We start from the raw sequence: 24,491 nt of genomic DNA, 5'->3' as shown, positions 1-24,491 counted from the left end.
TGCCAATCGACCAGTGGAAAACGCGAACCTGCTCTAGGTCGACCAGTGGAATTCACCTTTGCTTTGCCTGCCATGCTTATCAGTCTTTGTTGGTGTTTCCGTTTGTGGTGGTCTGGTAGTAGTGGTTGACGGTGGCACCTTTTCCTTGCCTCCGAGTTCACTGACGTGTCCAGTATCTTCGGGTTTGTTAGACGTGCCTGCGAACAAGATTACACGGCGAATTTATTAACGGTTTTCGTCTGGTGGCGAGAATAGTATAGAATGGGACACTGTTATGCTATAATGTGCCTGTGTTAGCTTGTCAGTAGACATGTGCTTGTGAAGGAATGAGCGTATAAAAGTGGCGTCGCTCCTGGAGCTGAAATTGTTGTGGGAAGTTAGCGCCTTGTGTGTGTCTCTGTTCTTCTACGTCCTTCTGCTATTTGCGCTAGAAGAAAGAGCTTCAAAAAAGAGCTTTAAGGCTTGCTGTGCCTTCCTGGCGCTCGCGCCAGCAGCAGATTACGTGACCTCCAACATAAGTCGCGCCAGCCACCTATGTTCCGGGGCGTGAGCCGACCGGGCTAGGCCTGATTGAGCGGGCTGTGCGGCTCGGTAGAGACTCCATATTCGCTATCGCAACTAAGATACAGCCCGATGGATGCTGTTCATGGAGTTAGGTCACCGGACCTCCGCTATGAGCATGCAGGAGGTTCCCGAAATAACGTTGGCTATGCCCCTCCGTAAAGAGTGCAAAATCACCATGGCTGGTTTGATAGCTCCAAGCTTTACGTTTGACTATAAAACGTTGCCGAAACGCTCGCAACTTCGCACTCTAGCCACATATTGTAGTCGCTGCCGTAAGCTGAATGTGCTCTTCCAAGCTCATTTACGTTCCCGCTTAGATTGACTAGAAGATCAGAAGCAAGAAAGGTAAACTAAAATCAGACTCACCTTGGCACGCATCTAAACATTCACTCTTGGTTTCAAAAAATGTGTGGTCTCCTTCACAGTCTCCCTCCCTGAACTTGCTGCACTTGTCCCGTCTTGGGTCGTAGTACCATCTTTTTACATAATCGCAGTCGCCTCCTTCTGGACTCGCAGAGCACATTTGCAGTCGTTTATCTGGGTCATGTAATAAATATTATTGAATCTATGCTCAATTGTCTAATAGTCACTTTCTGTGTTATGAATCAGGGAATTCTAAAGAAAACAAACTTGATGACAATGTTTGGGTACGGGCTAGTTGGTATTCCATGGTATCAATCATCGCTTACATCGCATACATATACGAGGGACAAAAAGGACGACGAAGTCAAGCGCTGACTTAGACCTTTTTGTGCCTCCTCTATGTATGCGTTGCAAGTGACGTTTGACGACAATCTTTACAGACAGTATGAATAAAGGGGCTACATCCAGCCAATCACTGAGCATAAAGCAACAAGTTTATGAAGTTTTACGCGGGATGTCATATTTCCCCTTCTTCTCCTCTAAGTAATATTATAATGGCCGTCAATTGTATTACACTTATCTACGACACGTTGTGAATTTCTCATACTACTTAGACGCAGTGTTCTCATTACGCAAATGTAAGGCCTTCGCCACAGAATGTTGTACAAGTTGCCATTATCAACATAGTGATCATTGGTTATACCTCCTGCAATAAGTATGCCATTTATTCAAACTCAACCTTTTTCCCAGCACATCTTCCAATATCTCCTGCTTGCCTATACTTGTCTGAACAGCTTTCTTTCTTTCGAGCATGTCTTACTTTTCTGCGGTTTGTTCTTGGCGTTCAGAGCCGTAAAGTGAGGTTCAGTGCCAGCTGATTGAAATTCCAACTTATATAGCGTTTTGACAGGCTCTTGACAGTGGCACGAACTCATAAATCCTTCATGTAGGCGTAGATCACATAGACTGAGCCTGTGAAAGGTAACAATTTAGGAAAATGAGTATCAATACCTTGGTGTCAGAGAATTAGGTGTCACATACTTAGAAAAGGCTCGTATTTTATTGAAGTATGGTACATACGAGTCGATTGTGACAAATAGCTGATTTTACATTCTATTTTTAAAGCAAAGCTTCCTTTGTGACCAGCCATGCGGCTCTCTTGCAACCAGTTTCCGTCTGCTGCTATTACTCGTTCGTTCTTCTCAACATGCACTCTTAACGTCGTTCTGTTGTTCAAATAATGTCAAATAACTAATAAGTTAGACCGACGTTATGATTTATTGAGACGTAGCTCCCACTTTTGGCGTTCGACCCCGGAATGCATTTTACAATTTAACTGTCTTTAAAAGATTTGGGGCAAACCTGTCCATTGCGCTAATATGCCACCTTTACTTTCCACGGCAGCTGCGACATACAAGCGAGTCATGCTCGTCTGTCGTCACAGTAACCTTTGTTTTGCCCGCCGCCCTCCTTCCTCGTTTTCGTTCTTTCCATTTTTGGTGGGCTGGTAGTAGTAGTGGATGGTGGCGCCTTTTCCTTGCCTCCGTGTTCGCCGACGTATCCAGTATCTTGGGGTTTCCTTGACACGTCTGCGAACATGTTTAAACAGTGAATCTGTCAACGGTTGTCGTGTCACACTACTACACTATCATGTGCCTCTGTTAGCTTATCAACAGACACGTGCTCGTGAAAGAGTGAGGGTATAAAAGTGGCGTCGTTCCCGGAAATAAAGCTTTTTTTGGAAGTTATCGCCTTATGTGTGTCTCTGTTCTAGTTCTACGTCCTTGTGCAATTTCCGCTCAAGGAAAAAAATTAGCAAAAAAGCAAGAACTCTCACGGCTTGCTCTGGCTTTCTCGCGCTAATTCCAGCAGCGGATCAAGTGATTTCTAGCACATTTCTGACATTTCCAGCCTGCCAATGTGCTGGGCTGCGCGAACAGAGCGGAATTGGCCTGGCTGAGTGGGCTTGGCCGCTGGGTAGAGACTCCATAATTGCAATCGCAAAGAAATAATAGCCCGAGGGATGCTGTTCATGGAGTTGGGCCACCGGGCATGCGCTGTGAACCTGCGGCCGGTTCGAGAAAAAAGAATGATATCGCCTCTGTTTAACAAGTGTAAAATCTTTGTGGCTACTTTGGCAGTTCCACTATCTACGCCTGACGGTAAAACGTTGCCGAGACACTCAGAACTTCGCAATCTAGCCACATATTGTACTCGCTACTTAAGATCAATGTGTGGATTTATGTTACCGCGTAGTTTGACTAGGAGATCATAAGCAACAAAAATGAATATCAGGCTTACCTTGGCACGTATCCATACATTCACTCTTTGTTGTAAAAAATGTGTGGTCTCCTTCACAGTCTCCGTCCCTGAACCTTCTGCACTTGTCCCGTCTTGGGTCGTAATACCACCTCTTTACATAATCGCAGTCACCTTCTTCTGGTCTCGCGGAGCACATCCGCTGTCGTTTATCTGGACCATATAATAAATAATATTTGAATATAAGCTCACTTGCCCGATAGTCACCTTGCTGTATTATGAATTGGCGAATTTGAAACTAGATAAACTTCAGCACAATTATGGCGTTTTACGTGCTAAAACCACCTTATGATTATAAGGCACGCCGTAGCGGGGGACTCCGGAAATTTCGACTACCTCGCACTGGATCTATCCAAGGCATTCGATACAATTACACATGACTACATTCTTCAGGAGATATCGGCCGTGAACTTGGGAGTTAAATTCTTCTCCTTCGTTGCATCCTTCCTTGAGAGCTGTACGGCGGCTATAAAGTTGAGGCAATCAGTCTCGGAATATTTCACACTCGGAAAAGGGGTACTCCCCAAGGGGCAGTTATCTCACCCCTTCTGTTTTATATAGCAATGAGCAAGTTGTCGGAAAGACTTGCAGCAATTCCTTACGTAGGTTATGCATTATATGCTGACGATATTACAATCTGGTGTCCTGGGGGGTCGGAGGCTACGGTCGAACAAGCTCTACAGGAGGCTCTGGATGTTACAGAGTCTTTCTTGGAAGGTACGGGACTGGCACTCTCGCCTGGAAAGTCGGAACTCCTGCTGTACAGACAGGTTAGACGAGGTGCTAGGGGACTCACGCCACTCGATCAGGTGACCATTAGCGTTCGTACCAGAGATGGGCACACCATCCCCACAGTAGACTCTATCAAAATACTAGGGCTTTTAATAAACTCAAAGGGATGCAATGCTAAGGCTATAGCCCAAATCACCACGAAAACTGAGAACATTATAAGATTAATTATGAGAGTGTCCAATAAAAAAGGCGGCATAGGCGAGAATATACTCCTTAGGGCTCACCATGCTTTCCTCATCAGCCATGTCATTTACATAGTCGTGGCCCTCAATTGGACGAAAACGGAAATGGATAAATTAGACACGCTTATGCGCAAAAGTATCGAAAGGGTGATCGGCGTGCCAATCACGGCTAGCAGAGAGAAACTCATGACATTGGGAGTACACAACACAACTTCGGAATAATAGAAACACAAAGATCAGTACAAATTATTAGATTATCAAACTCCAAAGCAGGCAGAGGACTTCTGGATGCGGCAGGCCTCCGTCTTAGGTTCAATCAGGGAAATACCACGCCACTTGATATTCAAACAAGGAACTCCTTTATTGTAGTCCCTTTTCCAAGAAATGTCCACCCACAACACACTAAAGGTCGAAGGTTAGCGAGGGCTGGAACTTTCTTAAAGAACATATCCGGAACGGAGACCTGTGTTGACGCGGCGCCACACGCCAGTGCCAACAACTTCTCCGTAGCCATAGTCAATGACAGGGGAGAACTCCTCTCGGCAGCCTCGCTGAAAACCTCCTCGGTGGATGTGGCAGAACAGGCTGCTATAGCTCTCGCATTACTGGACTAAAACGCACTACGGTGTACACGGACTCCCGAGCAGCCGTTAGAGCGTTCGCATCGGGATTGATAGCCAAAGAAGCAGCCAGAATTCTAAATGGCAAACACCCCTCTGACATTGTGCACCACATAGTCTGGTTCCCAGCTCACATGGGACCAGACGTATTACCGGGTCACCTGAACCCCAATGAGATAGCCCACGACCGTGCGCGAGGTTTCGTATGCCGCGACGGGATGGTGTCTCGGGTGAGTTCGGGAGAACTCGTCCACAGTGATCCACTAGTTACTTTTTATGAAATCACCTCTCATTACAAAGGGAATAGGAAGAGTTTTCCTTTCCCCCATCATAAGCTCAACAGGCCACAAGCTAGCACGCTGCGCATGCTCTAGACGGGGTCCTAGCCTTCTAGGCGCTTTCTGCACATGCTTCACCCGGATATTGACCCACTCTGCCCAGATTGTGGCACTGAATTTAGCTCATTAAAGCACATGCTCTGGCAGTGCCCTGTGTTCAAGGATTTTAACCGAGAAGAAGACTGGACGAACGCAATCACAGACCCGAAACAAGAAGTCAAGCTCCTGGCTGTCCAGATGGCCCGTGAACGAGCGGAGAGGCATGGCCTCTCTATTCCGAAACGGGACTACCCAACGGCTGGGTAGGGACCTGCAGGCCCACGCTTAGCTCCTCAGGACCCCAATAAAGTCCTTTGTTATTACCTGGTGTTGTTTACCGTGCACCTAAATCTAAGCACACAGGTGTTCTTGCATTTCGACCCCATAAGTTCTCAAGTTGCTTTGTCAACATCTGAGTTTCTGCTTCACGTGTCGTACAAGTACAACGAATGCTTGTGCAGTTTTATTGTCAAGAATATCCGTAGGCTGCCGGTCATTTCTTTATAATGCCTGCTCTACGCACTTTAATCCATTTTTCTTCTTCTACTAACTTTTTCTCGTGATCAGGATACCGTGTGACTCGCATTGTACACAACGTGCAATAATAAAAGTTTGGTGGCCGCGGGCCTCACTGAACAATTTCGCGCTCCTAGTCGACAGTTTGTGTGTGTGTGTGTGTGTGTGTGTTTTGTAAGGACGCTTCTTGAGCTATGAACGCCTGCCTCCGGAAATCGGGTCATCTCTGTATAAGTCTCTGTTTTTTCTTCTGAATGCAATATTTGTCTCATAATCTGCAGTTCACCTATTTGCAGTATAGTGTAGCTACGTGTACCTACATATCGCGATATCTTCTATATGTTTCGTATGCAAAATATACTAAATCGTGGCAAGCTACAGCTGGTGCCTAACGAATATCTCGTATCGCAATAATATAATTATGCTAGAGGCGTTCAGTTCGACCAACCGTATCAACTCAATCCGTAAAAAAATAAAATGCCCTTTAGGTTTGTAGTGTACTGTCTCTGGTAAGCCGCTGATATTGTGAGCTTCCTACTTGCAAGGCAGAATGTAGTGCTTGCGACTTCTTTTTTTTTGGAATCGCTCCCCTCCCCTCCTTTCATTGTTCATTGTTCTGGTTGTTGGCCGTAAGGTGTGTTGATGACACGCTGCCTTTCTTCCTGAAAATGAAGACTCGGCGGCACGGTTATATAATGTACGTTTTGAAGAAGTGTTAGCTTTGGAATACGGGTCCACTCGAAAGAAAGCCTCTACGAAGTGCTCAATGGCTTAATCTCACCCACAATACCTACTAAGCAACCGCCGTGATAATACAGGCAAGAGAGAGAAAGTACGAAACAATATTTCAACTGTCTGCGTATGCTTGCGGCGGGCCTTATCGTTAGCCTAATTTACCTGTATAATTTTTGTACGCAAAATCAATATTCTCCTCTAAATCGCCGCCTCATAGTCATCATACAAGGAAAATTCTCCCTTTCCCCTTATAAGTTTAAGGCTTTGATGGGCTATGCGTATCAACAACCTGTGCTTCTTATTCCTTGTAAATGCAAAAGGTGCAATATGCTATGGCGTAGCATATGGAAATTGTGTATAACCCATCGAACAGTTTCTTGTAAGACCACCCGGCGTACATCTAACAGTTAATGTGGATGTAGTCCGGCATGAGAGAACGTCTGGCTTGAGTTGAGAATTGCCTCTTGTTTCCTTATTGCGTGGTCTGTTCAAATTTGAATAGAGACAAATAAAAGAACCACCACCAAAACCTCTTACGTATGAGCTGTTGACTGCAGCTACGTTTCGCTCTCGCACTTCTTTCTGGACACGCTGGACCACGTATCGTCACTTGGGGGGGGGGGGGAGGGCGTTGAGTCCGCCTCTGCTTGCGTGTCCTCCAACATGTCAGCGGTGACGTGCCGGGGCGTGAATGCGCTCATAATAGCTCCCCTTTTCCCCAGCTTCTGATCGTGGCCAAGCCGATACAAAATGGGCACCCTGTGCTGGCGCACCCAGGAGGAATAACGACCAGTATCGAACATTTTTCACGTCTTTCTTCTTGTTAGAAAGACCACTGGAACAACCATGTTATAAACATGACGGTCATCACAGAGCAGGTAAATTAGGCTAACAATCATAGTATACTAAATGAGCAGCCATCGAGAACAAGTTAGATGCGGTTTCCGTGAAGTGAAGGTAAGCTGACGGGACAGTCTCATGCGCCGTAGCCAGTGAACGTGCGAAAATTGCCGGCGCAGTGAAAGTGAGAAGCAAAGAGAGAGTGACGGTGGTTGTAATGAGGAATGACCTCTACAGTGCGCAGAATGTTGCTACCCACCGGAATAAATTAGCTTTAACATAGCCCTGCCATTAGCGCCAGGTTCGCGAAGAAAAAAAAAATGAAACGATGTGGTACTTCCGTAAGCACTATGTCGATGGTTCGTGTACAGTGTCTTTGCGTGTTCTTTCGCTTACTGCTCGTTGCGCTCAGTCAACATCTTTAGGCGCAGTGCGTGCTCTGGGTGTGAAGCGGCAATGTGTAAATTCGAATGCGGTTTCCAGAAATTCCCTGATGCCAAACGTCGCTTTCATTGCAGAACCATCAAGTCGAGTATTTGCTGTGCCTCTCGTTTGCAGCCTCGTATAAAATAAGCACGAACACGCGGTAACAATGGTCTCTCGTGTTTCGCATAGTAACAACAAAACCTGCAACATAGAGCCTGAGGTATACGTCCATTTCAATACAATCCACAAGTGACCGTGCTTGGAAACGAGTGTCTGAAAGACTACCGCTCGTGAATTTGCGGTCTGAAGCAGGCCAATAAAATTTCCCGTGTTCTAAGTGTTATTTGCGTATTAGAAAACTGGATTAACTTAGAAACGGTGAGTGTTGGCTCAGTATTTTCTGAAACGAATTTCAATAGCCTTATCTGAAGTGAAGGCGCTAAAATGACGGAGGACAAAGAAGAAACACACATACACACAGGGCGCCTACTTCCAACAATGTTTAATAAGGAAAAAAACGCCACTGATTTATACTAGGAGCGCTATCAGAGTTTCTCAGGGCGCATTCGCGTTCAGGTAAAGCAGTTCTTTGCGTGACAGTGATATGGATGCAACACTTACGCAGTTATCAGCTGCTTCAATGACTCTTTTGGCCTCAATTATTATTCTAACCCATTTGTCATGGCTTCTGGCAACCACAGCGCAGGCGTGGAAGTCTGGCTTACATTTGCAATTTCTACAATGAATTGCCAGGTGGCCCTCCCTCCCATTGTTCACTATGTTATTGTGTTGCCTCAGCCTGTCATACAGGCACTGCTCTGTTTGGCCCACGTACTTTCTACCACAATCTAAAGGAAGCTCATAAACAACTCCTGCCTGACATTCTGCGTATTTGTTATCGTGTTTTGTAGCACGGGCCGGTGCCTTGCGGGAATAAGGGTTGGTCATTCTACAGATCTCAGAGAGCTTGCACGGGCCAGGAAACACAACATTTACGTTAGCTCGCTTTGCAATCTTTTTCAAATTAATGCGACATGCGGTGTATGTAGGGTATGAGAGCGACTTTTTCTTTTTCGCGGGGTGACTCCTGGTCCGGTTGGCGCATTCGCGACTTCTTCAGGATTGTTTCCGCTACGGACACTAAAACAGGTTGCGGGTAGCCTGCCTCTTCCAGGCGATCAATCTGCTTAAGAAAACTCGCCGCAGCTCGATGTGGACAGGACTTCTTAAAAACATTCAGCAGGCACCTGTTAGCAATGCTGCGTTTAACTAGCTTAGAGTGAGAGGAACTAAAAGCTAGCAGAGGTTTAGTAGCCCGAGGTTCATGCTGCCAACCAGACGTGGTTACTTGCTAAAAACAACCTAAGATCTAAAAACCTGATGGAAGGATCTACCGAAAGTTCGTGGGTCACTTCAATGGGGAATAAAGTCTGCCTTAAGGGTGTCAATGTTTGATTAACGACCAAGTCGGCGTCACTGCAATTTTTATCTACCAAAATTAGGAAGTCGCCAACAAATATAAAAACTTTGACTACGGTACTACCCTCGAGACTGCTAGAAATGGTTTTGCCAGCACGAGCTAAAAATAAGTCACTCAGGATCGGAGCTAAACACGACCCTATGCAGACGCCGCTCTTTTGAAGGTAAAAACGACTGTCCCATTCAATATAGATGGAAGCCAGGTAATGTTCTAGCATAGCCAAGAATTTGTCTTCCGGAATACCAGATTCGTTCTGAAAAGCAATGGAGCCGAAACTATCAATGCCTTCCTGGACGCACTGAAGCAATTCTGCTTTTGGCATGCTATAATATAGATCTTTCAGGTCTACAGAAAAGGCCTCTAATTCTGTTTTTTCTGTCTTGACAAGTATTCGACTACTTGTGCAGAGTCCTTTACCAGGTAAGGGTCGTCTACTGCTAGAAGCTTCAGCCTTTCTAACAGAAACGCAGCTAAACATTTCTGCCACGTATTGTGCTCCGACGCAATAACCCTTAGAGGGCAGTTATCTGCACAAGTAGTCGAATACTTGCCAAGAAAGACAAAAACAGAATTAGAGGCCTTTTTTGTAGATCTGAAAGATCTATATTATAGCATGCCAAAAGCAGAATTGCTTCAGTGCGTCCAGGAAGGCATTGATAGTTTCGGCTCCCTAGCTTTTCAGAACGAATCTGGTATTCCGGAAGACAAATTGTTGGCTATGCTAGAACATTACCTGGCTTTAACCTATATTGAATGGGACAGTCGTTTGTACCTGCAAAAGAGCGGCGTCTGCATAGGGTCGTGTTTAGCTCCGATCCTGAGTGACTTATTTTTAGCTCGTGCTGGCAGAACCATTTCTAGCAGTCTCGAGGGTAGTAGCGTAGTCAAAGTTTTTAGATTTGTTGACGACTTCCTAATTTTGGTAGATAAAAAGTGCAGTGACGCCGACTTGGTCGTCAGTCAAACATTGACAACCTTCAGGCAGGCTTTATTCCCCATTGAAATGACCCACGAACTTTCAGTAGATTCTTCCATCAGGTTTTTAGATCTTAGGTTGTTTTTAGGAAGCAACCACGTCTGTTGGCAGTATGAATCTCGGTCTACTAAACCTCTGCTACCTTTTAGTTCCTCTCACTCTAAGCTAGTTAAACGCAGCATTGGTAACATGTGCCTGCTGAATGTTTTTAAGAAGTCCTGTCCACATCGAGCTGCGGCGAGTTTTCTTAAGCAGATTGATCGCCTGGAAGAGGCAGGCTACCCGCAACCTGTTTTCGTGTCCGTAGCGGAAACAATCCTAAAGAAGTCGCGAATGCGCCAACCGGACCAGGAGTCAACCCGCGAAAAAGAAAAAGTTGCTGTCATACCCTACATACACCGCATGTCGCATAATTTGAAAAAGATTGCAAAGCGAGCTAACGTAAATGTCGTGTTTTCTGGCCTGTGCAAGCTCTCTGAGCTCTGTAGAATGACCAACCCTTATTCCCGCAAGGCACCGGCCTGTGCTACAAAACACGATAACAAATACGTAGAATGTCAGGCAGGAGTTGTTTATGAGATTTCTTTACATTGTGGTAGAAAGTACGTGGGCCAAACAGAGCAGTGCCTGAATGACAGGCTGAGGCAACACAATAACAAAGTGAACAATGGGAGGGAGGGCCACCTGGCAATTCATTGTAGAAATTGCAAATGTAAGCCAGACTTCCACGCCTGCGCTGTGGTTGCCAGAAGCCATGAGAAATGGGTTGGATTGATAATTGAGGCCAAAAGAATAATTGAAGCAGCTGATAACTGCGTAAGTGTTGCATCCATATCACTGTCACGCAAAGAACTGCTTTACCTGAACGCGAATGCGCCCTGAGAAGCTGTGATAGCGCTCCTAGTATAAATCAGTGGCGTGTTTTCCTGATTAAACATTGTTGGAAGTAAGGCGCCCTGTGTGTTTGTGTGTTTCTTATTTGTCCTCCGTCATTTTAGCGCCTTCACTTCAGATCATGCTTAACCAACACGCCCAATTATCCATCCTAACTTCAATAGCCTTGTACGCAGCAGACACATCACTTCGTTCAGGTACTTGAGCAAGTCAATGGTAGTAGAAGTTCCATTTGGAGTTTTTAACGCCATTTAGCGTGTATAAAAAGCAATCATTTGTATCTCGCACTTCCGTCCTTGTGTTTGTTGCATAGTTCAAAAGCATTTTGAGCCACATAATCAAGAAGAAGCATATTTGCCCGAATCATAAACGAATGTTTTGTATGAGGGTAATGTACTTGGAGTATAGACTTTCAAGCTATTGCACAAGAGAAGAAAGTGTTTAAGAGAAACCGTGCGGAAGCTACGCAAAATAGCTAATTTTTGATAAAACTACGATTGCCTTTATTAAAAGACACGACCGAATCAACCTCCTCTGACAGCCAATTCAAGTTACAGATCATGCCATAATATTTTGACTTTTTATTGCTGGAAATATAAGCTATCCCACTTACATCTTCTTTATGAAAAGACCACTATGTACGCAAACACGGTTAAAGATTTCGCACGAGCTCTTCCTCCATCATGCTTCAACTTGGAGGGAGCCATCATTGATTGTATACTTCGCCTAAGCGATTTGTAAGATTTCGTGCTGTGTTAGTGCCACACTACTTACCGTATGACATGAAAGAAAAAAAATGTAGAATGAAAAGATTAACAAATTTTAGTCTGCAGATGGTTCCATGCGTGTCTATCTTCGGGTGGTAGCGCAAACATCTGTGCAAGTTTCCTTATAATACACTATCTTCTTATTTTCGAACAAAATAACAGTTATATCTAAAAAAATTCCTTTATATACTGTTGCAACTTCGAAAAATATAAGGTCAGCAATGCTCGAGGTATTATAAGCGAATTACATTTTCTTTCTCGGTAGTTATCTCCCATCTTTCCGACATTGGCATCTGAGCTGTTACATACTGGTACTACTTTCTTTGCGTTGACCTGCTTCTACTCGCCGTGGTTGCTCAGTGGCTATGGTGTTGGGCTGTTGAGCACGAGGTCGCGGGATCGAATCCCTGTCACGGCGGCCGCGTTTCGATGGGGGCGAAATGCGAAAACACCCGTGTACTTATATTTAGGCGGACGTTGAAGAACACCAGGTGGTCGAAATTTCGAGAGTCCTCCACTATGGCGTGCCACATAATCAGTAAGTGGTTTTGGCACGTAAAACCCCATAATTAAACTTAATTGATCTGTTTCTCCATATGTTTGTTCGCTTTGGCGCAGGTTGGAAATATCCGATTGTAAACCTTTTTTGTGGCCCTTGTATTTCCCAGTAGTGCCGGGCTCCTTAGCACTGCCTGCAAAAAAATTCATTGTAGAACTGAATCAATGTCCCTTAATTAAACATGAGTATCTAGCACTGCATGAATTACATCATTCCTTAGCCAATAAGAATAATTATTCTACGTTCGATCATAAAAAACACGTACAAAAACTTCTTCGTATGTTAACTGTAGTGTTCACACTAAGATGCATGCACACACCCAGTGTGGGGAACTATCCGAGATTCGGGTTGGGTATCTGGAGTCTTGTACAAGGGGAAACCTACAATTAAATATAGCTTCTTCTAAGATTAAGCTAAAGTATGAATACCATTGTCACTGTGTAAAGGACCTGCTTCAAAATAAACAGAAATAATCATGTGTCGAACAGTTCACTTTCCGTGACTCTTCCGACGGAGTCGTACAACTATCACTTATAACAAATACAGTAGCAATTTCCTGCGGAGGGCTTTCGGTGTTAGTACAGTCAGCAGTGAATCAACGCAGCGACCCACAGTACAGCTCCCGCTGAATAGCATCATGCATGAGACCTGTAGTGCAGTTTTACTTTTCTGAAGCGCTTCTTTGTGGACAAGCTGCGCCAACTACAGTGCAGCCACCGCAACGTCAGCTCATGGCGCCTGTCTAGATATTTGTTCAGGCAAGTTTGCGTGAATATTTGAGACGGGTTTGATTCTGTCCCGCACCGAAGAAATTGCAAATGTATTTTCTGTCACTATAGACCGGCCCATACCGAGTTGGACATACCCTGCGACCAAACTTGGCGTCGTTGTTGTTTCCTATCGAACATATGACTCATGCCCTTTTTGCAGAGCTGGCGAAGAAATAGGTGGCGTACTTGAAGTTCTAACCCAACACATGCCTTTGTAGGGCTTCTATAGATTAAGTTCTGTTGAGCGTTATGTTAGTTGTTAAAATAGGCTTATTAATCGGATAAAGATTCTGTATTCATTTATGGAAAATTACGCGAAAACCAAGAAATGAATAGGTCAAATAGACTGAATTAACATAGCCACATTCCCAGTGGCATCTATCCATTAACCGAATTAGGTCTGAATGAGGTTCTCTTGTAGAGCAGCACATAACCGTGGCTCATATGCCGTGATTAAAGCTGTAGTGCATAATACCTGCACTTCCAACGTGCGTTGAGCACTCTACGTAACGCGAAACTTTGGTGGAGCGGGTAAGTAAATGAGATAAATTAGCTCGTGTCCTTTATACGTCTCTGCCGCAAAGGAAACTCGCGTGCGCGTATGAGCTCCGGGCGCCCGGGCTGCGCATTGTTACAAGTATTATATTGGCTTTTATGTCTTCGCTTCTTCCTATTATTTTGTTTTCAAATGTATCGGCCCCTTCTTGGTGGGTCTCCCGTTGTGTGCATATGTCATAGTATGAAGACCGCCACGATTATCGACGCGCGCCGATCATCGCAACGAGTTAGATGGATTTGACACTGGAGAACCACACGTGTAATTGCCGCCTATTCGTTGGGACATCTGGCGGTTGGTGCATAGTCGGCTTGTCTGAGGTAATTGGACGTCGCGAAATAATACGCTGCTTCCGTGAGCTGATGACCCTCCGTGTTGCTTGTGAGGCCGCAATGCCCGTGAAACCGCCGGATATATATATTTAGGCTGGCACCCCTCGCTGTGAGAGCTGGTACGTTGTGGTGTATCTGGGACAGACGTAGGTAGCGGACATAGCTGGCTTGCTTCGTTCACCAGTACTGTAAGCCGATATACACCTTCAAGGGCGCGTGAGGGTGGAAATTTGCCGATAACTCGCACCAGTGCACCGCAGGAAGTAAAAGTGCGAGTTATAGGCAGAAACCAGCCGTAAGATTGCAAATCAATTCACATTGTGGGTTGGCCCTCGGCATCTCGCTGGCAGACATAGCGGGGGATCGCTCTCGCAGCTGAGCCGCATAGAGACTAACCTCGAAAGCTATGGTGCTGGCGCAAAGCTGTGTGAGGAAGGAGCACTTTCGTTGAAGCCCTACAGTTTTTGCGTCACATTAGTGTCCTTACAGTTCAGTTGCACCCTACATGCCATATACAATAGTCTTATGAAATGTATCTTATAGAGTATTATGGCCATACGAAAGGAGATAGTGACTTGGTTGCATAAAACATGAGATTAGCCGGAAAGTGGTCTTTGATATAATGAAACTTGCGCCGTGATCCTCTGTTGGAAGTCAAATCGTACAAATTTCCTCAATTAAGATTGCAGTCATTCGAAGAATAACTGAGGTTGGAATAAAAGCAGTGGCGCATCAGCCCACTGAGAAGCGCCAACAGCAAACTTGGCACAAATTAGAAGACTACAGATTGCATTAAAATTAATGCGATTACAGCAAGAATTTTTTGAAACTTTGTAGCGTATAGAATAATTTAGCACCACGCCTCGCTTGTTTGAGATGTATCTGCCAAGTCGAGGATGCACCTTGCATGAAAAAAGCCCTCGCGCCATGATGTACTCTAGCTGTTCTCTTTAAAGCCTAAAATGTGCTTAGCATTTTTTAGCGAGTGCTCAAATTTTAACTAAATACGCGGTACACCCTAAGAAACGTAGTTACAGGCGTAAAAGTTCGACATTTCTTTTTTGTGGAATGGATTCTAATTCTCTTAACACTACACAGAAATATGGCAAAATTGAAGTTCTGTTTTAAATAGGCTTTGCTGTTGTTTGTGCAAGGGCCATGAAATAATGTGTTTTGTGGCTCATCGTTAGCGTCCATTCTAATGCAAGCGCAAGAACTTAAGACGTGTAACTAACATTACGCAATTGTGCTTTCCAATATTTCCGCGTACGTGCTATTTTTTTTGTCTTGCCTTCGGTTACTGCTAAGGCGTAGCTATAGTTTGAGGAAATATGATTGGCATATAATAATTCACGACAGTGTCCGTTTGTTGCATGCGCTATTGCGGGGTGAACCATAGCTTACGCAATTTTTCTGCCATCGTTTTTCTTTATTCGAGCATTGGTTTTATGGGCAACACATCGAGGGGGGTGAAATAATTGGCATCGTTCTAAATATGCGCCTGTAGCATTACACAGCTTAAGCGGCTGCAAGTTCCTCAGAATTGAAAGCATACAGGTATCAAAGATACAAATGTGTAAATAATGCGGCCTACTCTTATTATAAAAATATGTCGCTTGAAATTTTCGTCACTTAGTCCCCTTATTAGAATATGCACATTTCCGTTTTATTAGGTAAATATCCCTTTAGCGGCCGCTGACCAATGAATAATTACACGTTGTTAATAGAATTTGTTGCATTTGATGGTGCAGGTACATTTGGTCCTTGTCTCGGCGGTTCGTCTCGAAGCAGAGGAACACGGGGCATGGCCTTTTTCGTCGAAGCCCTGGATAACGTCTGCAATATCTCGGCTATCATCCACCCGTGTGCATGAATCGTCATCTATCGTTGGCAGCATGCGTGGTGCGAACCATGGATGGATCAGCGAGGACCGACCAATCGACTTCGACCAACAGGACCCACGTGATGCCGATCAAGGCTATATAGACACTCGGTGCGATGGCTTTGTGGGATTTGGAGCCGGCACACTTGCCGACATGACGCTAATGCCGCTGTTGCTGGTGCAGGTTAGTCATTACTATCAATCTGAATTTCAGAAGCTAGTGTGTGCGTTGCCGGCTCCTCCCACGATGCCAAGTGTTTGTAACAAAAATCGCGCATGCAGCATGCACAGATTGCGTCTGAAGGGATTCCGTTTATTTTCCAACAGAGTGCTCTACTTGATTTTGTTGTTAATACTCGCGGGGGACATTGAACTAAATCCGGGGCCTACTAACGCACCGGAGATGGAACTGCTGCAATGTTTGCGCAGTGGGCAGGAAACTTTAATTTCAAAGTTAAACGGCATCGAAGCCAGGTTCGAAAGGAATGAGAACATGCTGATGGAAGTGAAAAATAATCTCAGCCAAACTCAGAACCAGATAAAGGACATCAGTGTGATTGCTACAGAACAGGCAGCTATAATACGGCATCTCATGCAACAGGTAAAAGATTTGCAGAAGAAAACAAACGACCTAGAGAACAGAAGTCGCCGGAAAAATCTTGTTTTCTATGGGGTTGAAGATAAACCCTCAGAATCATGGGATGAATCCGAAGCTATGGTAAAGAACATTTGTAAAACGAGCCTTGGAATTGAGCTCGGGTCTCTGGAAAGGGCACACCGCTTAGGACGCTATAAAGAAAATAGAAAAAGACCGATTATTGTCAAATTTTCCTTGTACAAAGACCGCCAGGCAGTGCTTCTTAATGCTAAAAAATTTAAGGAATCGCAGTACAGCGTCGGCGAAGATTACTCAACTGAAACAAGAAGTATTAGGAAGAAGTTATGGGAATACGCTAAGGCAAAAAGAGAGGATAAGAACAATAAAGTAAAACTGAATTTTGACAAACTGATTATCAACGGCAGGGCTTTCAGGTGGGATGAAGACAAAGAAGAGGTCGTTCCATTGCGTAGGCAGTGACAGACCAGAAAAAAGCAGAACTACCGATGTCGACGACTCGTTGCTGTCGTCGTGAACTGCCGAAGCGTCGTTAATAAAACAGCCGAACTTTCTGGGTTGATAGAAAGTGTTGACGCTGACATAGTCCTTGGCACCGAATCTTGGTTAAAGCCTTCAATTGCTGATAGTGAGGTGTTTCCAGAAAACTACGTCGTCTATCGCAAAGATAGGCCCACTGCAGGTGGGGGCGTCTTTTTGCTTGTTCATTCATCACTACAGTCTTCAGCAATTGATTATAAGTGCAATGCACTGGAGTCTGTATGGTGCAAGATAGTCCTATCAGATAATTTCACGTTCATTGTTGGTGTGGTTTATCGCTCGCCCAACTCAGATATCAGCACAGTGCAAACATTATATGACATTCTCACAGAGGCGTCAGCTCAGACGATACTTCTTGGGGGGGATTTTAATCTGCCTGGGTTATCTTGGTGCAATGATACGTGTATAAGTTCTGGCGGGCGCCTGAACTTTGCGATGAAAAATATTGTAGACACGTTTGGTCTGACGCAGTACGTCACCGATCCTACTCGCAATGGCGCTGTGTTAGACTTGCTGTTTTGTAACTCGCCGGATTTCATAAGAAATGTGAATGTCATTCCGGGAATTAGCGACCATCTGGCTGTTGTTGCCGTTATCCATAAAGAAAAGAACCGTGCGAAGTTATCCACGACTAGGAGGGTCTACTTTTATGAGAAGGGTGACTACGATGCAATTTCTGAGAAACTTCGTAATTTCTTTTCTGTTTTCGAGTGCTTATCTGAGGAGTGTAATGTGCACGATATGTGGGACAATTTTAAAGATATGTTACTCGAGCTGGTAAGTGTACATATCCCCAATGTTGATTCTTCACGGCTTAAAAAGCGCAAACAGCCATGGGTGACAACACATATACTAAAGCTTATCAAGAAAAGGATGAGGGCATTTAACGCATTCAAGAAAAGCAAATCAGCTGCTCATTTTACAAAACTACATACGATTACCCGCGAATATAAGCTAAAAATAGGAAAAGCTAAAGATGACTACTTCAACGAGCTGAGCAACAAAATGAAATCAAACCCTAAAATGTTTTGGAAGCACTTAAAACAGTGTGGATCAGATTCCTTCGGAATACAGGAGTTAAATTATAACGGTAGGATAATTATGGAAGACGAAGATAAAGCTGCCTGCCTAAACAACTTCTTTCATTCGGTATTCTTACCCAACCACACCTGTCATATTCATCAACCTACAACTAATATTTCGCCTATGCTTCCTGTTGAGCTTAGTATTAATGGAATTGAAAAACTATTGAAAGATATTGATGAGAGTAAATCTAGTGGTCCGGATGGTATTTCTCCACGTGTACTCAAACGTTGCGCGGGGCCGATTTCTATGTACCTTTATTTAATTTTTGAAAAATCTTTATCGACAGGTATTTTACCCCATGACTGGAAAATTGCACACGTTGTTCCGATACATAAAGGTGGGTCCAAGAAAGACGTTGGTAACTACAGGCCAATATCACTTACGTCTATCCCGTGTAAAATACTTGAACATATATTATACAAACAAATACTAAATCATCTAAATAAGCATAAGGTACTAATTAACGAGCAGCATGGATTTCGTAGGGGACTATCTTGCACAACACAACTAGTTGAGTTTTATCATGACATAATATCCAGCGTAGATGCAGGAGGACAGGTAGACGGTGTGTTCCTGGATTTTCGGAAAGCCTTCGACACGGTATCACATTCACTCTTATTGTTTAAACTTAATACCCTACACATTGATGCAACTGTTTTTAAATGGATTGAATGTTACCTTTCACAAAGAAGGCAATGTGTAATACTGAATGGAAAATGCTCCGAATATGCAAATGTTACGTCAGGAGTCCCACAGGGCTCCGTTCTGGGTCCGTTATTATTTTTGGTGTACATTAATGATATCTCTGCCGGAATTTCATCTTCTATACGGTTGTTTGCGGATGACTGCGTTGTGTACAAAAAAATTTCCCATCACAATGATACAATTGAACTTCAGAACGACCTAACAATCATTCATGATTGGTGTACTAAATGGAAAATGACTTTGAACATAACAAAGTGTGTACATCTCTCATTTACTAAAAAGAAGAAACCAATTCAGTCACAGTATCATCTGAACAACGTACTATTGAAGCAAGGCAGTACGTATAAGTATTTAGGTGTGCTACTGTCGTCTGAATGTTCGTGGAAACCACAGGTAGAAAATATCATAGCCAAAGCTGGTAAAGCTTTGAATTTCATTCAGAGAAACCTGCGATGTTCACATGCGAATTTAAAACGTATGGCATATACAACTTGTGTTCGACCACTCTTAGAATATGGCTGTGTTGTGTGGGACCCCCACGAGGTAACCTTCATTGCCGCTCTGGAAAAAATACAAAACCGTGCTGCCAGGTTCGTCTTGGGGCGGTACGGAAGAAAGGAGAGCTGCACTGCAATGAAGGCTGAGCTAGGATGGGAATCGCTTTCTGCCCGCCGCAATAAACTGAGATTAAAATTTCTATATTCAATTTACTACAATAAAACAGGAATTAATAGGGAAATTTACTTACACAAACCTCATTACATTTCAAAACGAACTGATCATAGTTGCAAAATCCTCGAGTACCCTGCCAAGACGAACATGTATGCCAACTCATTTTTTGTTCGAACAATTAAGCAGTGGAATAGGCTGACTGAAAAGCAAGTGCATTGTGTGAACGAAGATGTATTTTATTCCATGTTGTAACCCCCCTGCTGCAACGCCTTCGGGCGCTGCGGGGTAATTGATGAATAAAGAATAAAGAATAAAGAATAAACATTACGGACTTTGTGTCGGCCACTGTCATCCTGTATGGCAGGATGTTAAGCGCTGGTCCTCGTGTCGTGCGTATTGCCATCGGATAGGGATGAACGGAACAAAGCGTATGCTTCTGCGTGGTACTTAGACGCAGTCCCTATGTCCCTATAGGGACATAGGGACTGCGTCTAACTAACTAACTACGTTCTCTATAACTGCGTTCTCTCTCGTAACTCACACATGCGCTCAAGCATCGAGCAAAGGCGGCGCAGAATATGCATGTCTGAGCTATGACAAAGGAGAAATATCCGTAGGATAAAAATCATAAATCTGCATGCACGTAAATTAATGTGTTAGCACTCGTGATCGCATGTGCCTGATGTTCGCTGAAGCAGTACGCAGCATACATTCGCCGATTGAAGGGAGGCGTCCTCAAATGACGTGCCATCAGAGAAAGTAGACAAAACGTTAATGCTTATGTGGCTGCAGCCCCCTTTTCACTAGCGCAGTATGGATACTTCATGACTAGCACAGAGCGTGATCAATACCCACAACAGAATAAACATTTTAAACTGAACTTACCTTTACACGTATCCGTGCACTCTTCAAAACTTGAAAAAAATTCCATGTTCGCTGGACAATCCCCAAACATGAAGGGCTCACATTTCGTTAAGGAGGTGTCATAGTACCACTTCTGCCTGCTTGCGCAATCACCTGGTTCCGGCTGATTAGAGCACCTATCCGTGATTGACCCTTTCCTGGCTAGAATATAAAAGAAGTTGTGCTTTGATGGCGTGCAAGCTTACAGGCAAACTTGCCACTGAAACAGTAATAGTTTGGTACAAAGGAGTAAAAACGCTTGGCACATGGCTTCTACGAAGCAACTCCCACTAGGAGTATAAGCATCTCCAGCAATACTACACATCTTTGGGCTTCACAAGCTTTCCCTCGCTATTATCAGTGCAAACTTTGTTTACAACCCCATACTGCTGCATTTTAAAGCCATAATTTCCATGCAGTGACATTCTCCTCACGGTTAATTTCGGTCTTATTTTTTCTTGAAAGAATGTGCCTTCAATAGCAGAGAAGTCCCAAAGCTCTGCTTTAGCGTGAAATAGATGCACGTTAAAGTATTGAAGTTGGCAGCTTTATCAGGCGACTTTCACTGAAGCCTGTAATGCTGCGCGTGAGATGTGCCTAAGACAATAAGTATTTTTTTTATTAATGAGACCTATATGGTAAAATTGACACAGTGCAACATAAATACGGGTAGAAAAGGTGCAATAAAGGTTGTGATAGGACTGATCTCTCGATGACAGTCCATTCTAAAGCGATTACCATTCGAGCAATGTAGCCACGCGCCATACTTATGAAGTCTAGTTTACTGTAGTTGCAATCCTGAGACTTGCGCTGCTTCGGCTATGTGCTTATGTGTGACTCTGTGATTTACGACACGATGGACGGAAAATAATGAGGATGGTGGAATAACAACGAAGGCTGCGTGATGCTGGCGATTGAACACCGCCGAGACAGGAACAAAATAAAAATGACGGAAAGATGACGATGCTATGGCAATGAAATAATGATCACAATATCATGAACGTAATAAAATAGCGATGCCGGAATGGCGACGACAGCGTGAGAGCGACGGCATGTTGGTGTTGGAGCTCATGTCGGCGCTTATTTGCATCGCCTGCCATTCCGGGCTACCCTGTTACGACTATACGCGAAGTTCGCACTGCGTCTGGTACCGCGCAGTTGGGCTGCGTTCGCACTTTTACACCGCACTATCTCCGTGATCGGCCCACATCTTTTGAAGATAAAACGTCATCGCGCCCTTGAGCGTGACCTTGCTGTCACCTCGGCACCGTCTTCAAAAGAAAATGATTCTTCTTTAAAATTTCAAACTTTGCAGTTAAGCGCACCTGCACAGTATTTTCGCAGCTCGTCTACACTGAAAAACAGCGCGTAATGCAATAAGGTCATGTAGTTCATGGAGAATGCGAGACTGCAGGCGATGTTTCAAGCATGCTTTAGCTGCGCATTATGCTCAATATCCACCTACATAATCTGCTGGCTTGCTATTATAATGAAAACAGACTATTTTTTTAGACCCGCCGTGGGTGCTTAGGGCATTTGCCGTTGTGTTACTAAGCACGAGGACGAACAATCAAATACCGGCATTGGCGGCCACATTTCAATGAGGCCAAAATGCGCCCGTGTACCATGCACTCCATGCACCTTAATGAACCCCACGTGGTTGAAATTAAGCCAGAGTCCCCTACTACGGCGTGCCTCATGATCATCATCTTCGTTTTCGCAGGTAAAACTCCACTATTCAGTTTTCTTTAGCTTCATTAGGGCATGAAAGAGTTTACTTTGGTAGAATCTTACAAATCAGTATTCTGACCATTGGGTCAGCCCACTGGGAAAGAAATAATGCGCGATGAATGACGGGAAATATTGGTTTACTTGCATTTTAGGTGCAACACCTTACCTTCAGCAGGAAAGATGCAGACGCTAATGCAGGTCACAAGAGCGCACAGCAGAACCCGCATTTCAAACCGTTCGCCACCCTTAGGGGTCTCGAAAATAGCCGATTCTTCTCTGGTTTACACTTGAGTGTGTTAGTCGAGAAGCATTGTATTCGAAAGTCTCGCAGCGAAACAATTCTGCGGCGGTGCGCCTCTCCCTTGCAGCCCTGAAACGAAACGCAGTTTACTCATGGAAGAGCCTAAACCAGGTGTATTACTAAGAGCTATGAAAGCAGTGATGCATGGGCTAACACGTGCAGTACATTTACAGCGAAGAACACTTGCAGCTTGTTCTATTGTTCTACCACATAATATTCAAAGTGAATTGGTAAGATACACATCGTTGATCAGCAGTAGTAAGAAAACTGCTGACTTAAACGTGGCACTAAGAAAATTGTGAGGACGTTTAAGTTTCGCCTTGAAGATTGGAACGCGATAAATTTCAAATATCTCTGACTGCTTCTCACGCCTCCCGGCAATTGCAACTTATGTAACCGTAACGCTGGCAGAGAAAGGCTGTCGCCAAACGCTGGATAGATGGAAGGATGGATGGATGGATGGGTGAATGGGTGGATGGATGGATGGATAGATGGATGGATGGATGGATGGATGGATGGATGGATGGATGGACGGACGGACGGACGGACGGACGGACGGACGGACGGACGGACGGACGGACGGACGGACGGACGGACGGACGGACGGACGGACGGACGGATGTTATGAGCGTCCCCTTTTGAACCGAGTGGTGGGTTGTGCCACCAAGCTCTTGTTATTTTCTTGTTCCTAATGTTCTACCTGTGTTAAAATGAAGAAAATAGGAAAAGGAAAAGAAATCCTAGATGAATTCTCATAGCCAATGTTTCTGAACCCCTATTGTGAACTTTGTTTTTCTACGCCTCCGTAGTTTGTCGTTTCCCTTCTTATCTTCCACCAATATTCATATCACTTCTTACTAATTTCTATTGAGGACCTGTTTACTTTACCCTGGCTCTCGCAGAACACAAGGGCTTCAAGGTGGCCAGGGATTCCTGAATCAACCGCTGGGCAGATACCTTCACATTCTAATGAAGCATGCTCCATTGTCTCCCTACTTTTACCGACACAAATACATGCTTCTTCTTCCTCCTTACATCTCGCTTTATAGGGGCGTGTTCTAATGCATCCTGATCTTGCCTCGAAAAACAATGATCTTTACTAAAGCAATCATAAAAAGTTTCTTTCCTGATTTTTTTATGTAGTTATTCATGGCAGGTTTCTTTTCCATTGCCGCCTCCCATGGGATTACCTCAAGCTCCCTGACCTTCCGATTGACGTCCTTTGATGCTCTGTTGCTCACCACACAGGTCGCATAATGCCTGGTAAGCTTCCTAGTTCTTTTCCTCCAATCTAAATCATTGTTATTCCTGTTCAAATATCTGAACACTCTCCCAGCCCATTTACTTTCTTCTATAGTCCCCAGTTGTTCTTCATAATAATTTTACTGCGAGCTTCACTTACTTCAGAACTGGTCCAGCCCATATCTCCCTGCAGAACTTCATTTGTAGTCTGCCTGTGAGCGCTGAGTACAAGGCGTCCTACTTACCTTTGGTAGCCATCGAGTCCTGATTGTACCCCTGATTTCAAGCAAACAACCGCATTTCCAAATGTTACTTATGGAACCATTACACTTTTCCACATACTCCAGAGCACCTTGTACCTATTGTATCCCAATAGCGATCTGAGTTTTATTATTGACGCATTTCTCTTCCCCTTTATTGTTATTGTTTTTTCCTGTGTTTCCATATATCTATTGCCTTCGGTTATCCATATACCAAGGTATCTATGCTCTTTGACGCGAGATATTTCCTGAGCGTGTAATGTCGCTATCCGCTGACTTCATTAAATACCATTACACCTGATTTTTAACGCATAGTTTCACACCGAAATTCTCGCCTTCCTCTGCACAGATACTAGGCAGGCGTTGCATATCACTTTGCTTCTCTGCTAGCAGCACAATGTCGTCCCCATATAACACACCTCCAAGTTCTGCTCTACTACTGTACGCGCCTGTCCGTATGATATATTAAACCCAATATTGCTTCC

General features: G+C 44.3%; 1 protein-coding gene across 4 annotated transcripts in view; it reads right to left on the bottom strand.

Moving 5' to 3' along the window:
* Nucleotides 1–22,586, bottom strand: part of LOC142587944 (tissue factor pathway inhibitor-like) — a 75,320-nt gene extending 52,734 nt beyond the window's left edge. Inside the window, exons 1-7 of one of the 4 annotated variants that reach the window (XM_075699327.1) lie at nucleotides 22,370–22,586; nucleotides 20,455–20,634; nucleotides 12,493–12,543; nucleotides 3,229–3,399; nucleotides 2,376–2,516; nucleotides 931–1,101; nucleotides 57–197 (exon numbers count right to left, since the gene is read on the bottom strand). In XM_075699327.1, the coding sequence (XP_075555442.1) occupies nucleotides 57–197; nucleotides 931–1,101; nucleotides 2,376–2,516; nucleotides 3,229–3,399; nucleotides 12,493–12,543; nucleotides 20,455–20,634; nucleotides 22,370–22,430 (916 nt within the window). In that variant the 5' untranslated portion in view covers nucleotides 22,431–22,586. The remainder of the gene's footprint in view (nucleotides 1–56; nucleotides 198–930; nucleotides 1,102–2,375; nucleotides 2,517–3,228; nucleotides 3,400–12,492; nucleotides 12,544–20,454; nucleotides 20,635–22,369) is intronic. The other 3 variants (XM_075699325.1, XM_075699326.1, XM_075699328.1) reach the window with 3 other exon arrangements.
* Nucleotides 22,587–24,491: the final 1,905 nt, after the last annotated feature.

This window comes from Dermacentor variabilis, chromosome 7 (assembly GCF_050947875.1).
Source record: "Dermacentor variabilis isolate Ectoservices chromosome 7, ASM5094787v1, whole genome shotgun sequence".
Classification (NCBI taxonomy): domain Eukaryota; kingdom Metazoa; phylum Arthropoda; class Arachnida; order Ixodida; family Ixodidae; genus Dermacentor; species Dermacentor variabilis.
The sequence above is the reverse complement of the archived record's forward strand: the minus strand, read 5'-3'. Positions and strand labels throughout refer to the sequence as shown.